The sequence below is a fragment of the Pectinophora gossypiella genome, chromosome 6, assembly GCF_024362695.1.
Source record: "Pectinophora gossypiella chromosome 6, ilPecGoss1.1, whole genome shotgun sequence".
NCBI lineage: Eukaryota > Metazoa > Arthropoda > Insecta > Lepidoptera > Gelechiidae > Pectinophora > Pectinophora gossypiella.
The window spans coordinates 2368979-2386614 of record NC_065409.1 but is presented as its reverse complement, the minus strand read 5'-3'; the positions used below and the strand labels follow the sequence as shown (position 1 = coordinate 2386614).

The following is a 17636-nucleotide window of genomic DNA, read 5'->3' as shown; positions in this document are numbered from 1 at the left end:
AACACTCAATTATTTCTGTACACTACCAGTCATACAAAATTTTATTACCGTTGTAAACTTCTCATTATCCTTCTCATCAAAAAATGAAAACATTACCGAATTATTGTTGCACAAAACACGAGTTCCATTCAAATTTTATTTTGAATTTGGAACATTAAGAATGAAATACCTCATAATTGTTAAATTTATTATTTATTCTTTAAATTTGAATTTGGAACATCTACATTTAGAATGAAAAACCTTTTAATTGTAATTTGAAATTCATTATTTAGGTATTTATTCCTTTTTTTCTGATAATCGTTACAAAATATTTATATTTTGCGAATGGTTTATGTTCTTTTATGAGAAATGTATATTTACTAGAAGCGCTTCTACGGTGGTCTGAAACCGATAAGAATTAAATCCTCCTCCTTTTCAACGCATCTCGTAAAAAGCTGGCAGATGGTATTTCTAGCATTCAATTGTTACACTCTCGAACCCTAAAATAACAAAATGAAAACTATATCGAACTAGCGGTGATGTCATACGATCATTCCCACTTTAGATTCTAGATTGCAGTCAATTAGAACAATTTACGCAAATATTCCGGCCACAGCGACAGATTCGCGACCTTATGCTCAAGAGTCACGGTCAAGATGTTTGTAATTTAACCGTATCAATCTTTTTTTGTTCTCTGAGTAAGTAGAACTAAGTGTTTTCGTATAAATGTTAAAAGATGTCTTATATCTAAGACTTCAAAGTTTTTTATTAATTCATGGAAAGAGAAAGCTCAAGATCGGGAAGAGTACCTAGTTGTATGCGTGCGTGCTCTTACCGTGGCTGATTTTGCTAACTGACGTATTCGTATTTTTTTGCTAAAGTGATTTGTATCTTATTGACAATTGTAAAAGGTGCAAATCGGCGACGTTATGATCCTTTGTACTAGCGACCCGTCCCGGCCTCACACGGGTACTATATCATGTAAGTTTAAAGCCGATAGCTTTAATAATAAGATATTTTCCATACAAACTTACATGCCCTATTATATGGGTTGTTGTCATCCCTTATTGTATGGGTTGTTTAAAAAATAACTACATGCATTTTAGTTTCTTAAATAGTGAGTAAATTCTATAGACTCTTTGCGACCCTTTTTTACTCCATCTTAGTGAACACCTACATCCTAAAAAAACCCCTATGCAAAATTTTAGACTCTTGGGACTTGTAGTTTCTAATATGTCGTGATGAGTGAGTCAGTCAGTTAGTGAGTGATCTATAGTATAGAATATAGATATAGGTAAATGTAGGTAGATACTGTAGGTCCTGCTTAATAACAAATAACGATGTATACAATTACAACTGCATTCTTACATTAATTAAGTAGATGTGTTGCCAAGATAAAATAATAAGTACTTCACATCATATCTCACACGAATCATCATACTTGTATGTTGTTAATGTTTTAATAGGAACTGGCCAGACAGATGCGCCATGATATCAGTCCACAGAGCTTGGAATAAAATCTAACATGGCGGCTACCAGACACGCCTTAGGTCTTATAGAGGAGAACTATACGCGGGGTAGAGGCGCCGCAAGCCGATATTTGGTAGGGAAAAGATTGCACTCTATGAGAATGAAAATCAAATTATTTCGCTGCGCTGATTAAATAAATAATCTGCGTTGACCCATATATTAATTTATTTTTAAACGGTACACCAATAGCATAATAAAACATTAAATAAAATAAAAGTTACATCAGGAATTGGACTGTTACATAAGCCAATTATATGTGCACACAACATTTGCAACGTAAGACAACGTAATCGTATAGATAAATTACTAAATTACACAAATTGTAATTGTAATTATACAAATAAACTGAAAATTGAAAATCAGCTGGAGGACATAAATATTTATTTATCTTTGTACTGCCTAAGAGAATTGAAAAATAAGTCTAGATCAGACATAGCGGTACTTAGTCATATAGAAAGAAAAGAAAGAATCTCAAGGGGCTACAAGAAATCAATTTACGCTAGTGTCCATAATTTGTGTACACAAAAAGGACTAAGAGTTTTTACTTAATTAGTGAAATTCTCTAAAATACCTATATACTTATAGGCACCTATATAGGGACTAAGTATATTATGCTAATATTCTTATAAATAAATAATAAATAAATAAAAATCGTTTATTTCGGACAAAGTCCATAGAATGTTAGTATACAAACGACTTATAAACTAGTACACTAGGACTTATAGTCGTCGTGCCGTCATTTCGACGATAATTCTCCACTTTCGCCTCTAGTAACCGCCAAGCGTAATTTACATTGTTCTATGGACTGCACTAGCAGAGGTGACTATGATATCACCCCGATGGTCAACAAAGCGTGAAGGTCACGATGATTCATTGTCAATGTCATCATCATTGACAATAAATGACATTTGTGCATTTAACTCAGCTGTTATCCGTCATTTTATAAATTGCATACCTACTTATGACATACCTATTGTTAGATAGAAAATAATACACATACATACATAAACTCACGCCTATTTCCCGCCGCGGTAAGCAGAGGCTATAGAATTCCATTAGGTTCGATCCTGACACAAAAAACAGACAGAAGAATCAAGAAGAGTCAACAGCCAGGACACTTAATACGACCCGACGAATTTATTAAAAACATCATAGAACAGTGAGCCGTGGTCTAGTGGTTAGAGTGTTAAGCTCACGATCTGGAGGTCCGGGTTCGATTCCCGATGGGGACATTGTCGAAATCCCTTTGTGAGACTGATGAAAAGTAAGATGATTCCGTGCTTCGGAGGGCACGTTAAGCCGTTGGTCCCAGCTATTAGCCGTAAAAAAAACACCTCCACCAACCCGCAGTGGAGCAGCGTGGTGGAGTATGCTCCATACCCCCTCCGGTTGATTGAGGGGAGGCCTGTGCCCAGCAGTGGGACGTATATAAGCTGTTTATGTTATGTTATCTATCATAGAAGGGAAGATACAAGGAAAGAGAGGAAGGGAAATACCAAGAAGAGCTTACATGGATCAGATTAAAGAGAAGGCGAACGTCGTGTCTTATAAGGAAGTGAATTGGCCTTTGATAGACAAGAATGGATAATGCTACGAGTACACCGCCAATAGCGTGGCTCTTAAATTAATGATGATGTTACTAAGACATGATATTGGTCGCAGTATTCATCATCATCACCTCCCTAGCATTATCCGGTTTTTCACAGGGTCCGCTACCTAACCTGAAGATTTGACAGGTCCGGTTTTTTACAGAAGTGACTGTCTCTCTGACCTTCCAACCCGCACACCCGTCTGGTCACTATTACGGTGCATTGAAAAAATAATTAATTATTCCCAGTTTTAAGGACTATCGGGACTTTATTCTCTTGTAAGTCCAAAGAAGGCAAGAAGGAAACCACTTCCCTATTTTTCCCTAAACAGTAGCTTGGAGAATGCTACACCGACAAGAGCGTGGCTCTTAAATTAGTGATGACGATGTAAGTCCAAACCAAAAATTCAATCTTGAAACCACCACAAAGACATTTTAGTTAATTTACTAGAGTAGAAATAAAATACAGCACGTACATGCGCAAGATTCGATCCGTATGTAACTTAGAGACAGGAAGTGGCGCCTGACATTGCTATAGTGATTTACAACGCAGCGACAAGGTTACAGCGTTATAGCAAATCGTAACATGTTACATATACCGCCATAATATGATAATGAGGCATCAGATACGCCCACCGAACGTGCGCCTACACATATAATTGGTGATCTTGGGTTACTATCAGAAGCTGAATAATTTAACAGCATAATATCATATTATAGACGGTGATACGGCTGACCACCTATCACATTAGTCTAACAGAAAGCTCGGTGAGTTGTGGGTACTTAGTTCATCTTGGGATGAATGTACCTCTGACTAGCCCAATTGGGATACAGTTCTTAGCTTATTGAGCGTTTATGTTGGATTATCATATCAAAAGCCTCCGACCTCAATTTAGACATAGGAGTGGGTGTGTACTATACACCTCTACCTACCCCTTTTGGGATACAGGCGTGATGCTATATTATGTTATAACTTATACCCGTCGCTTGGTAAAGCCGGGTAAAAAGCCTTTGAAAGCTCGAGGCGGTCTCTACTTTCCAATTAACATTAACTTATGAACTTTCTAGTAAAAGCTAATTTACATCTCCATAGATCTAGAAATTTCCTTTAAATGCTTTGACGAACTCAAGTATGAGTAGGTACGCATATTTACGATAAAGTAATGAAATAATAGAAAGATTTAAAAAACAAGATACAAACAAAACCATAAAGCGTTATTTAAATAACGAACAGGCAATAAAAACATAAAACCTACCGATACGTTCTAAATACAAATTACGAGTAATAATAACAATAAAAAAAACCGATAGTTATAATCAACGATTTCAATTCAATAAACCGTTGATGTTCATGTAATAAATAGCCGTTTTTATGCATCACTAGTTTCGGAAACGAAATGTTAACCTATTTCGATGTAACACCTCGGAGGGCGTTGACACCAGGTGTAGGGTAACCAGAAATAACTTTTATGAGGGATATCCATTTCCCGGATTTTGGGTTTCATTTAATATAGACTTTTTTTGTGATATCGTTATATGAAGTTTAATGGCATTTCGCTTTAAATGTTACCTCGATTAATTCAATTAATAGCATTCAAAATCATCTTATATTCCATATTTCTATTTTGTTTTTAATTTTAAGAAATAGTCATAAACTATAAAACTGTATAGATGTAACGAGTTTATGATAAAAAAATTACGTTTCGATTTCTCAACCTCACAGTTCCGCAGTAAATCAATGTCTACGATGACGTTTGCGTAGGAGTGGTCGAATTAGAGAGATGGTACTAATTGGTAAATGCATCCACCCATGCATAGATGCAGTGGGTGTGGAGTTTTCTATCGGAGCCATTGTTCAATTCTACTTCATTGTCGATGCAATTTATTTTACGGATTTTCGAAATCGAGGTCCAAACAGTTTCAATGCCCAATAAGCTAATTGACAACCTAGTCAAATAAGATACTATTTACGAAACGTCAAAACGAAAGTTTTTTCCGAGTTTGTATGGAAATACTGTCCTGTGACGTCATCAATAAAAGCGGCCTCCGTGGTCCAGTGGTTGAGCGTTGGGCTCACGATCCGGAGGTCTTGGGTTGGAATCCCGGCGGCTAGTTTGGTTAGGACATTACAGGCTGATCACCTGATTGTCCAAAAAGTAAGATGGTCCGTGCTTTGGAAGGCACGATAAGCCTTTGGTCCCGGTTACTACTTACGGATGTAAGTAAGTAATCATTACTTGAGCCGTGTCAGGGGCCTTTGGCGGCTAAATAATAACCCTGACAAGACCGGGTTGATAAAGTGGGTAATTCACCTCACAGCCCACACGATAGAAGATTGTCTCAAGACTCAGCAATCAAAAGACGTTGAATGATTTATCAGTAGAATTACTTATAAACATAAGACATAAACAGCTTATTTACTTCCCACTGCTGGGCACTGGCCTCTCCTCAATCAACCGGAGGGGGTATGGAGCATACTCCACTACGCTGCTTCATTGTGGGTTGGTGGAGGTGTTTTAACGGCTAATAGGGACCAACGGCTTAACGTACCCTCCGAATCACGGAATCATCTTATTTTTTCCGACAATCAGTGATTCAACCCTGTAAAGTCCTTACCAAACAAAGGACAGTCTCACAACGTGATTTCGACAATGTCGGGATCGGAAATCGAACCCGGACCTGCAGATCGTGAGTCTAACGCTCTAACCACTAGACCACAGAGGCTGTATAAGTAGGTAAATATTTCTAAAAGTCATAGCCTAAAATTGCGGTAAAATTAGGCCACAAACGACACGTGTGGCGTATGCACCATAATGACCATTCGGCTCTATGGTCATTCAAAGGTTGATGGTTTCTCAAATAATGACCATAAGGCCTTGGAAGGAACGTAACGGTTCCGTTTAAATTGCCTCGTGTATTTGTCGAACAGTCAACTTAAGTAACAAAATAATGTGCCCTTGGCAATTCTCATGGTTTGGAAACTAATTGTGTTGTAACAATAAATTACCACATGAATCTACAATCTACAATAAATCTTTAGAAGACGTGAATAGGTTAGGTTAATTGTACTTAAATAAAATCACTGAAAATTTACGATCTTCAAGGACATCTGAAACAATTAATAATACAAAATGAGTTTTTTTTTTTAAATTAGTTAACATCAAATTATTTATTATGTTATTACAAGTAATAAATGTTTATATTGTAATGAATTTTAGCAAGCTAATATTTTTTTAAAAGAAATCATTCGTTCCAAGCACCCTTACAGTGGGCTCATTCACATCAGTAAAAAAATAAAAAATAAAAATAAAAATATTTTATTACCGAACAACTAGATCAGTCACACAAACTACATTTTAATATTTTTTTGTCTTCAGATCTTCGGCATCGTGATCATTGCAGCAGCATGTGTGGACATGGGCATGATCAAGGGCTTCTCCGGGATGGAGGCGTCAGGTCACGAGACTGACGCCGTCCTGATCGCCATTGGCGTTCTGATCATCGTTGTTGCCGCTTTCGGCTGCTTCGGAGCTTGGAAGGAGAGTCCGAAGCTGCTTTATATTGTGAGTATTTTGTTTTAATTCTTCATTTAAACATCCACTTTTTTATGCTAACACAAAATAATGATTGAATGACATTCAAGAAGAAGAAGAAAAAAGTTATAATCGTGTTCGATTTTTAAACGAAATTTTGGGTGTGTAATCCTCACTAACTAAACCTAAAATAGGATAGTATCAAAGTAATCAAATCAGTTACTTTTTACTAAACGTCAAAACACAAAATTACTATGGAGGGGAATTTGCATGAAAAAGCAACCCGTGACGTCATAGAAAAACGTGACAAAATGTCGCTCTTATTATCACATTTTTCCTTATTAAAATTCATAAATAATTTACTTAAATAGAAAAAAGAAAACGTTTTTTGACACCTCTAGCTGTCTTTATATAGTATTAAAAAAATCATAACTTCAAAATTTATATATGACCTAGAAAACTATCCAATTGAGATGGTACCCTCTTGGGTTACACGGCCAAGCTATTGATGCTTCTGTAAAAACCAGACCTGTTGACCTTTGGGAATAAAGCAGGAATACACGCTAGGGAGTTGGTAATGATTTTATCTCTCATTCAATGTTCTGTCAATTCCTTCTCAGTTAAAACGTCAACTATACAGGGTGTTAGTGACATCGTAACGAAAAAAAAAATGGAACGCCTATTTTATTGTACTAAAAACGATGGTGGGTGTTTTTCTTGTCGCAAATGTTTAATTAAGATTTTCAATTTTTACTGTGCCGCAATGTAAGTCGAACAACGCGCCACACAGACGCTAAACTTACGCGCGGCCACGTTACGCGTGCGTGATACGATGTTGATATCTAGGTAGGAGTTTTCATTCTCTTGTATTTAGATGCTTAGTGGTTCAACGTTTAAAAATGTTGTTTGTTGAAGTAGAACACCTACTGCCACGATTTTTTACGCACGGTACCTACCTACCAGTTATTAAAACGTTCCTAACTTATTAACAATAAAAACCCTACTCTTGCCTTACCTTAATTGTTATTCCTTCGGATGAAGTACCTAGGTAGGTACCCTAGAACATGTCACGTCACGTAGGTATGCAACATCGCGTTTCTTCCGCGGTAGGTAGGTATCACACGCACTCACAAACACAACACCTTGCTCTTTAATAAACATCAACAATCTTCCATACTTTTGCGCAGTAAATGGTCTATGATCTATCATCATAGTCGACACTATTCATTTACAGAATGAAACAAACACTCACAAACACGAAAAAACCTCGAAAAACATCACGCGATTCCGGTCAAGCTTAGTATTCGACTGAGCGGAAGCGCGCGGCGGCGTTAGCGCAAAGCATCAAAGGCGCCGACTAAGGGCGCCGACGACGCACCGGCCGCGGCCGAGTCGAGCCGACGACTAGAGAGAGAGAGAGAAGTATGTTTATGGTGCAAGTGACAGAGAAAGAAATAGTATCTGTTCGTATGCCTACTTTATTGGCGAGCGTTGCCCTTGACCCGTGCGCCGGCTATTCACCTGCGCATAGCTGAAGTTGTAGATACGTTATTATTATTATTGATGACATTGATAAAATTTAATAATTAGTAATTTTTATTTGTTTATTTTAAATGTGCGTTCTATGCAGCTTAAAACACAATATGGGACTGAAAAAAATCTAATTTTTTTATGAATTTGGCGACAGGAAACTTCACTTGATACCTATCAACTCAAAGAAATACCTAGTATCTGTTCGTAATGCCTACTTTAGTCTCCGTGATCCGTGAGGCTATTCACGTCCGAGTATCCATCAAGACAGATCAAACAAGCCCTAACTCGGAGGTCTTGCGTCCCAGGATCCTTTAATCATGTCTTAGAACCTTCTTGGCCTATGTGGTCCAGTGGTTGAGCGATGGGATGCGGAGGGTCCGGGTTCGTATTCCGGTGGGGACATATCACAAAAATCTGTTTATAAGGCCTTTGGTTGGGACGTTACAGGCTGATCACCTGATTGTCCGAAAGTAAAATGATCCGTGCTTCGGAAGGTACGTTAAGTCGTTGCTCCCGTCTACTAGGTACTTATGTAAGCACGTAGCCGTTACATGAATATTGTACACAGAACAGGATAGGTTTAATTAGTTCTTTACTGATGATTTAACAATGAGATTTAAAACCACGAATAACTTAGTACTTAGTACCTCGGTACCAACATGTAACAAGAAAAATAAGATCACTCCTCTCGGACAATTTTTTTCTTTGAACATGCCGACATTGCCTACGCGGCGGAGTTGCCGAACTATCGATAGGTAGATTATCAATTGTTGAACTTGAAAATTGTCTAAACTATCGAAAGTAGTGATAGTACATTTAGATCGATACTAGCGATAGTACCGATAGGTCTTGCTTTGTAACAATAATGGGTATTGATCTAAAAGATCTATCGATAGGTACCTACTATTGGTTTTTTTTTTAACTAGGTATCGATAGAATATCGATAGGCAACACTCTGGCGGTGTGTCCGCCCAATTCTAGACGCGATCTCGCTCGATTTTTGTGTAGCGAGGTTTTGCGTAGGTACTTACATACTAAGTTGGTGGATGGTTGACATAGTAGGTAACTAATTACCCATTGCGGACCCACCATAACCTAATCTGTGGTGGTTGTGTTAGTTGGTTGTTAGTTATTCTAATGACAACAAAGAATACAATTATTTACTGTTTCAATTGTTTTAGGTAGATAATGGCCCCGATTCCTATGAGTAAATGAATGAATAACCCGGTCGAATCAAAAAGGTATCTCGCTGGTATGCAAACCGTTTCACGTGTGCTGTCAACTTAATTCTGTCAGTTGTTTTAGATTTCTGCTTAAAATTGACGTGTATTCCATTTTTATGCCTGTTGATTATCCGTCCATTTAAGAATAAGAATAAAATAAATTTATAATTTACGATAGACAGAGAAAGAAATAGGATCGGTTCGTAGTGCCTACTTTGTAGGCCGCGCCGCCGCCGCCGGCGTGCGGCGCGGGGCGCGCGGAGCGGGGCGTGCGGAGCGGGGCGCGCGGCGCGGTGCGTGTGGCCGTTGACCCGTTCGAGCAGCTGTTGTCTCCATTACATCGAAAATTTTCGATAATTTGTCATTATTGTTTTTTTTATTGAAATTTGGGTTCTATGCAGCTAAAAGCACAATATGGAATTGAAAATAATTAAAAACAAAACTCAAAATTTCATGAATTTTGCGACGGAAAATTCCACTAGATATTAACTCAGAATCATGGTCTGAATCATCCCTCTCAGTATTCGTTACGATGTCACTAACACCCAGTATAAAGGTCAAAACTGTATTATTTTAATACCAAGCACTGGCTAAGTGTATACTATTTGTGACTAGCATGTTACTAAACTCGTCGTTGGCAAAGTTATAATAATGCAATTACTTAATATGAACCTCTATCTCATAAGTCATAATATACTGCCCCAGCAGCTAAGGTGATATATAAAAGGAGATATTTGCAAGAGACAAAACAATGACGGACAGATTCTTATCCTTTTTCTAAATAAAGCTTTATTATGCTGTCACTGCAAGCTTTTGTTTCATAAACTAGTCAAGCTGAGCCTTTGAGGCGTCTTTTGTCAGAAGTAACGGCTTCATAAGCCGCTTTGTTGTGCAACAAATTTTGAGACACCGTCTGTTAGAATAAATAAATAATGATATAATAGTCCTATGTCAGAATGGATACTCCTATGTGGAAATGGATTCTGGTCGAGCTCTAGCTAGAACATCACCGATTGAGAAATTGGTCTGTGTACTGCGGAACGGAAGGCGATTGGGGTAACGACTTATGGACCATCTATGGAGTAATGAAAATGGAGGCGATTACTCCACCGACAAGAGCGCAGCTCTTAAATAAAGAGAGAGACTCCTATGTCTAAGCAAAATCGACATATAATACTATTTTTATGCCTTTAAGTCTTAGATAGAGGAAAAAAAATCAGATTAACTCGCTGGGTTGAGGGACTTTCTAGGCTACGTTCCCTACAAGAATTTAGATGGCGCTGTTCAGATTTAATGTGATAATTACCTATTTTTTTCATTGTTCGGGGTAAATACTAATTCAAAAATATAATATAAAGGCAAAGAGATAGAGAGAGAGAATGTTTATTCAACAAATTGTGACACATTACATACAAAGTGTGGCATATAATAAAAATACTACCTATAGATCAGAATAATAATGGTTGGTTGGAAGATGTTTTGTGCCTGGATGTACTAACATACATACACACATAAACTCACGCCTATTTCCCACCGGGGTAAGCAGAGACTATAGAATTCCATTTGCTTCGATCCTGACACACTTCTCTTGCTTCCTTCACATTCATCAATCGCTTCATACACGCACGCCGGTTCAGAGTAGATCGTATTAAACCTTTTCTAAGGACATCTCCAATTTGGTCATCGTGAGTCCTTCTCGGTCTTCCTCTGCTAGCCCTACCATCAACTTTCGCTTTATATACCGCTTTTGCAATTCTATTATCCTTCAACTGTGTACTGTGTACTAACAAGGGTCATCATTTATACCCAAAAACAAAGATAAAAGTTGTATATGTCTGTTAGCCATAAAATTATAAAGTTAAATGATGGCAAATCTGTACATCGTCATCTCTATTTTTTTTGGGGAACGTAGCCTAGAAATTCTCTCATTACTAACGTATCAATTGCTTTTTTTTTGTAGATTTAGCTCGGATGGTATTCCTAACGTTACCAGGGTTGCTACTGTTGCTAGATTTTCTTCCCAATTTAAGACTCAGTAAACATTTCAACCACCACAACCACCCACCAACCACACAACCACCGTTCTACACGCCCTATCTGTGGAGTAATGAAGGCGATTACTCCACCGACAAGCGCAGCTCTTAAATAAAGAGAGAGAAACATTTCAAACAGGAATGTATGAACATTGAAAAAATAAAAAAGGATCAAGATATCAAAATAGAACTGCCTGTTGACGTTTTTTTGTATACGACGCGTTTCCGAGTCACGACTAAGAAATGCGTAAACGCAAAGAATTGGGTCACTCGACCTATTAATGAGAACAGTAAAACAGCTGTTGATATGAAAACGTTTCGTTATTGCTGTGGATCTGTGAATACGATCGTTGTTGTTAAATTTGAACAGGCTATTTGACAACTCAGTTTTTTTTTTATCTTGTTTATCCCCTTGGAGAAAGGCAAAGGCAGCCATCGTCTTAATGTTATTTTTTTGTTTTGTCCAAAACCTAAAAAGGCCGAAGCCAAGTCTTGAGTGAATATTTATCAATGTTCTTTAATTCAAGTCCTTTATAAAAGCATCTCATCCGAAATTTTCAAAGCTTATTCTAACGAAATATTTTTTCGAAACGTCAAAACGTACTTATTGTTACTTAATTAAATTTCGAAATAAGTCAAAGATATTGTTAATGATTATGATATTACATGATGAGGAGCTCGGTGGCGCAGCGGTTAACGCGCTCGGTCTGCGATTGTTGAAGTTAAGCAACTTTCGCAAAGGCCGGTCATAGGATAGGTGACCACAAAAAAAAAAGTTTTCATCTCGAGCTCCTCCGTGCTTCGGAAGGCACGTTAAGCCGTTGGTCCCGGTTGCATTAGCAGTCGTTAATAACCACCAATCCGCACTGGGCCCGCGTGATGGTTTAAGGCCCGATCTCCCTATCCATCCATAGGGAAGGCCCGTGCCCCTGCAGTGGGGACGTTAATGGGCTGGTGATGATGATGATATTACAATGAAACATTCATATCCGGAAAGTACGCAAATAAAGCAGCACTTTTGTAACGCCTGCCGCGTTTTACTACTGAGTGTAATTGCTCTTGTTTTTCTGTTAGGAACTATCAAAAAGTTATCATTGAAAACACTTAAAAACTACTGCTTAAAACTAAAATATTATTACATAAATAAACATATACTAATTAATTTAACAAAACATATCTATTTACAAAATAATTCCGTTAATATTGTACGACTTTAATAATTATCACATTGCGTAGGTAGCCGTACCTACATTCCACAGCCGAGCCGTTACTCTTCCGGTCGGATGTTCGACACAATCCTTCTGCCTTTGTAGCGAGAACACCTCGATTACTCGTATATTTTTTAAATACTTTTTTTTACTAATTTTGTCTACGATATAATAATTCATAGTGTTGTGTTATCCCCATTAATTGGGTAAGTGTAGCAATTACCATTTTTATTAGTTTAAATATTAACGTAGACTAGTACATGCTTTCTTTGTTCATTGCATGACTGTCATTTTTCATAATCATCGTGTAAATGTATTTTCACGCTTTAGTGCTTATTTTATATCATAATTAGCAATCTTTTATGTTCAAAACAACATTTAAATTGTCAATTTTTCTAAATTAATTCTACTTAACCAACTTAAAGTTATCTTTGTACCTAAGTACTTTCCTTGTTTAAATAATTCTTAAATGGAACAATAATAATGTACAAAATACGTTTAATGTCGTTACTATTAAAATTATTCAGCTTAAAATATTCAATTTTACTATTTTGTTAGATAGTTTTTTAAAACAACTACCTACCATAAATTTATCTTGTTCTTTGTTCTTTTTCTAAATTTATTTTGCTAAATTCACTTTTATTGTGTGTAATTTGCTGACAGCCACATCTTAGATTGCTAAGCTTGCTTGCTATCCACTTCCCATCTTCAATCAAGCTAAGGAATCGGCATGTGGCAGTCAGACTGGGAATTCGGACAATTCTTGAAATGACTAATTCCGGGTTCCAGGGTTCACCCTTCGAGTTCTACAACCGCAGGACCCACTACCGGTCCTGTACTTACCTCTACCGCTTCACCTTTCGGGTTCTACAACCCGCTGGATCCACTTTCGGTCCTGTACTTACCCCACCGTTTCTGCTGCCCTGCTGCGCGCGCCGGTGTACCCCGTGTCGTCGTGGGAAGAGTTACAGGGAAGTGGTAGTTTTCCTACTGCACCAAGGGTGCTCAGCCAGTATCAAATTACCTGCGACCCAGAGATCCGATCTATGTACTTGCTAGGGATTTAATGTCAATAAACTTGGTTTTATTTCTATATACCGTTTTATTTACCCTAGTAAGTACAACCTATTTGATTCGCGTGATAAGAACGTGACAATGGCGCCCAACTAAGGAAATACTGAGCTGAGTATCCTTTTTGCTGGTTTTAGCATTTTTGGTCATCTTTGGTGTTGGTCTGATTATTTTGTCTAGCTTTAAGTGAATTGTAACTGCAACTTTTGTGTGCTGTGGTTGCTTTGTGGGAATACCTAACTAATTCTCTTTCAAGGTGATTGCATACAATTAAAAACTCAAAATCGAACCTACCACATCGCACAGAAGGAAATATTTGATTTTGCACTGCCAACCTCTGTCTATCCCTGTGTTTTAATTGTTGTGTACTTTTGATAGTAGCATTTGTTTTCTTGTTATTTTCCTTCTGCCGTTTCCTGTGTTTTAGTTATTAAGACTTCAGGTACTTGCAACACTTACTCAAAAAATAACTATAAAACTAAACTAATTACAATTTAAACATAAAGTAATAGAGATGTCTCGTCCAATTAAATATTTATCGCTTCAGAAAGATGAACTCCTTTATGAAGTTCAATTGCGCGGTAAGAGTGGCAGTTCGGTTGTTGAACTTCGCAGGCTAATCGTGGATTTGGCGAAGGAGCAGGCCGCCGAAGACATTTTGGAGTCTCATTTGGAAGCTCCAGAGGATTTGGCTGGTGTCAAGGCTTCTATGATAAAGTCGCAGACGTATTTGGCTAATCTGAAAGCTAAAATGGATAAAACATTATACCTACGAACAGAAAATCTGCTCAATCATATCTACCACCGTCTTAATAGAATTCAAAATGTGCCTGATGAAGTCGATAAAATATATAAATTATGTCACTCAAACCTTTTGGTCCAGTACTCGGAATTTAAAACTCTCGCATCTGCAACTACATCCGATGTATCTGAAATTAAATCCACATCTAGTGCAGTTGTGGTCACTTGTGATAAAACCACAAATGCAGAATTAGCAAATCTAAAATACTCTGGAAAAACCTGTGTCCGCTCCTTCATTCAAAAGGTTAACGAATTTATTCAGGTCAGAAATATTAGCAAAGAAAAATTACTGACATTTGCCTACGAGATTTTTACTGGAGATGCACTGCACTGGTTTCGTTGCGTAAAAGACCGTGTTGAGTCATGGGACGAACTTGTAGTTCTATTGAAAAATGACTTTGGTCAAAAAGATTACGATTACCGTCTTCTTGCTGAAATACGTGCTCGTACGCAAGGCGAACATGAAAATATCACAATTTACTTATCAATAATGCATGGATTATTCGCTAGATTGGATAAAGCGTTATCTCAACAGGACCAATTAGAAATAATTCGCCATAACATTCGTCCCTGTTACGCTAGCACGCTTGCTGCAGTTTCCAATATAACTGATTTGGAGACGTTAAAACAATGTTGTCGCAACTACGAAGACGTTCAATCTTGTTTGAAACAATTTCGTGAACCACCAAAACCAAATTCAAATACTTTAGCACCTGAGTTTGCTTATAATCAGCCTAATACTTCACCTGGGAGCTACATAAGGAATAATTATAATAATCAAAATAGGTACAATAATCAAAATCCACCAACAAACAACAACTACTATCGCAACTGTTATGCTACAAATAATAATAAACACGAAATAAACAAGCACAATGCAGTATCGGTTAACGCAGTTTCTATCGATGTTGACGCGGTGTCTCCCCGCAACGTGTTCTGTCCCAGGTGCCGTAAATCAACTCATAGTCTACGTCAATGTAAGGAACCGCATTTTCCAGTATGTTTTAAATGCGGCAAGAAAGATGTTAGATATCCCGAATGCCCTGTTTGCCACAAATATACCGGAAATTCAAAAAACTAAATACTTGGGATCGTAGTGACCGCGGAGCAACTTCGAAACAATCTAAAGAAGATTGGGATAAATGGTTGGACTACATTTCCAAATATTTTTCCTTCTGCACTGTCACTTCGATCCGAAATATGAATATCAACTCACGGCCTTATGCGACTTATATTTATATGCACTTACATTTTCAGAAATTGGGCTTCAAATTAACTTTACACAATAATCCCTTACATTTCATCTCAGCAAGTGGACATAAACTGAATGCTATTGGCACCATGTATCTTCCTATTACTTTTCAAAACCAACTTCATACACTGCAAATCTACGTCGTTCCAAGCATTCAAAACACGCTTATTCTTGGAATGGACTTCTGGACTGTGTTCGGAATCTTCCCCAAACATCTGCATTCTGTCATTCTATCTAAAGAATTGGACTTGACTTCAGCAAATGTGGCCGCTAACCAGGCACACATCTGCCCCTATGATAGTCTCACAGGCGCCCAGAGGGTTACTGCTGATAACATCATCTCTCAGTTTCAGAACATATCTTACGAGGAACGAGGACTAGGTCGTACTTCTTTAATTTGTCATACTATTGATACTGGGGATGCTGCCCCCATTCGTCAAAGATATTACCGTATGTCACCTGAGAAGCAAAAGCTCTTAACAGAGCAACTTGATGAAATGCTGAGGGAGGATGTTGTCGAGCCTTGTGAGAGCCCTTGGTCGTCTCCCGTTTTACTGACTCCTAAAAAGAATGGAGAGCTGCGTTTCTGTCTCGACAGTAGGAAATTAAACGCTGTCACCAAGAAAGACGCTTACAGACTTCCCTACATCTCCGAAATTTTGGACAACCTGCGTGATGCGAAGTATCTTACTAGTTTAGATTTGTCCAAGAGCTTTTGGCAAATTTTAATAAAGGAGGAAGATAGGTGCAAGACGGCATTCTACATACCATCCAGGGGAACCTTTCAATTTAAATCTATGCCATTCGGCCTAACAAATGCACCAGCTACCCAACAACGTTTGGTGGACGTACTCTTCTATGGCCCTGAATTTGAAAATATGGTCTTCGTTTTTGTAGATGACATCATTATTGTCTCACCAACCTTTGAGAAGCATATCTCTCTTCTGCTAAGAGTTCTCGAGAAACTTAAGTCAGCTAATCTGACGATAAATTTTAAGAAAAGCCAATTTTTCAGGAGCCAACTTAAGTACTTGGGCTACGTAGTGGACTCTAACGGCCTTCATCCTGACCCAGAAAAGGTCGAAGCCATTGTGAACCATCCAACACCTACTAATCGCAAGGAAGTTCGGCGATTTATAGGTGCTTCTTCTTGGTACAGGAGGTTCATCCCTGATTTCAGCACTCTCGCAGCCCCTCTTAATAAATTGACTTCGCAGGGAAAGAATGTCCCGCCCTTTGTTTGGTCTTCGGAGGCCAATACAGCTTTCACAAAACTAAAGGGTAGTTTAGTATCTGCCCCTATACTTACCTGCCCTGACTACTCCAAGCCATTCGAGGTCCATACTGACGCAAGCGACTTCGGCATTGGTGCTGTCTTGACTCAGAGACAAGATGGTGAGGAGAAAGTCATAGCTTATATGAGCAAATCCTTATCTAACCAGGAGCGCAACTATAGCGCGACTGAAAGAGAAGCGCTCGCTGTCTTGATAGCCATAGAACATTGGCGATGCTATCTGGAAAACGGAATGAAGTTTACTGTTTTCACAGACCATTCCGCCCTAAAATGGTTTTTAAATCTAAATAACCCTACCGGTAGACTAGCTCGCTGGGGCGTACGTTTATCGGCCTATAATTTTGAAATAAAGCATCGACGTGGCAAGGACAATGTCGTTCCAGATTTTCTTTCCCGTGCTGTACCCATTTCGGCGGTAACAACGGATCCTTCCAGCTCCAACGATCTTGTTCCTGCCACATCGGACAGTTGGTACTTAAATATCTTCAACGGTTGCATAAATACACCATCTTCTTATCTAAATTACAGAGTAACTGATAACAAGCTGTTTCGATTTGTCAAGAGTTTAAACCCTTTGACTAGAGAATTCGA

General features: G+C 38.1%; 2 protein-coding genes across 2 annotated transcripts in view; both read left to right on the top strand.

The window, feature by feature from the left end:
- The window catches only part of LOC126367371 (23 kDa integral membrane protein-like), a 43780-nt gene that overhangs the window by 13738 nt on the left and 12406 nt on the right, over positions 1-17636 (top strand). The window contains exon 2 of the mRNA XM_050010872.1: positions 6475-6660. Within this exon, the coding sequence (XP_049866829.1) occupies positions 6475-6660 (186 nt within the window). The remainder of the gene's footprint in view (positions 1-6474; positions 6661-17636) is intronic.
- LOC126367339 (uncharacterized) lies at positions 12457-15710 on the top strand. Its single transcript, XM_050010827.1, has 2 exons — positions 12457-12833; positions 13417-15710. Exon 2 carries the CDS (start codon positions 14213-14215, stop codon positions 15578-15580), a length of 1368 nt encoding a protein of 455 aa, XP_049866784.1. The 5' UTR covers positions 12457-12833; positions 13417-14212; the 3' UTR covers positions 15581-15710.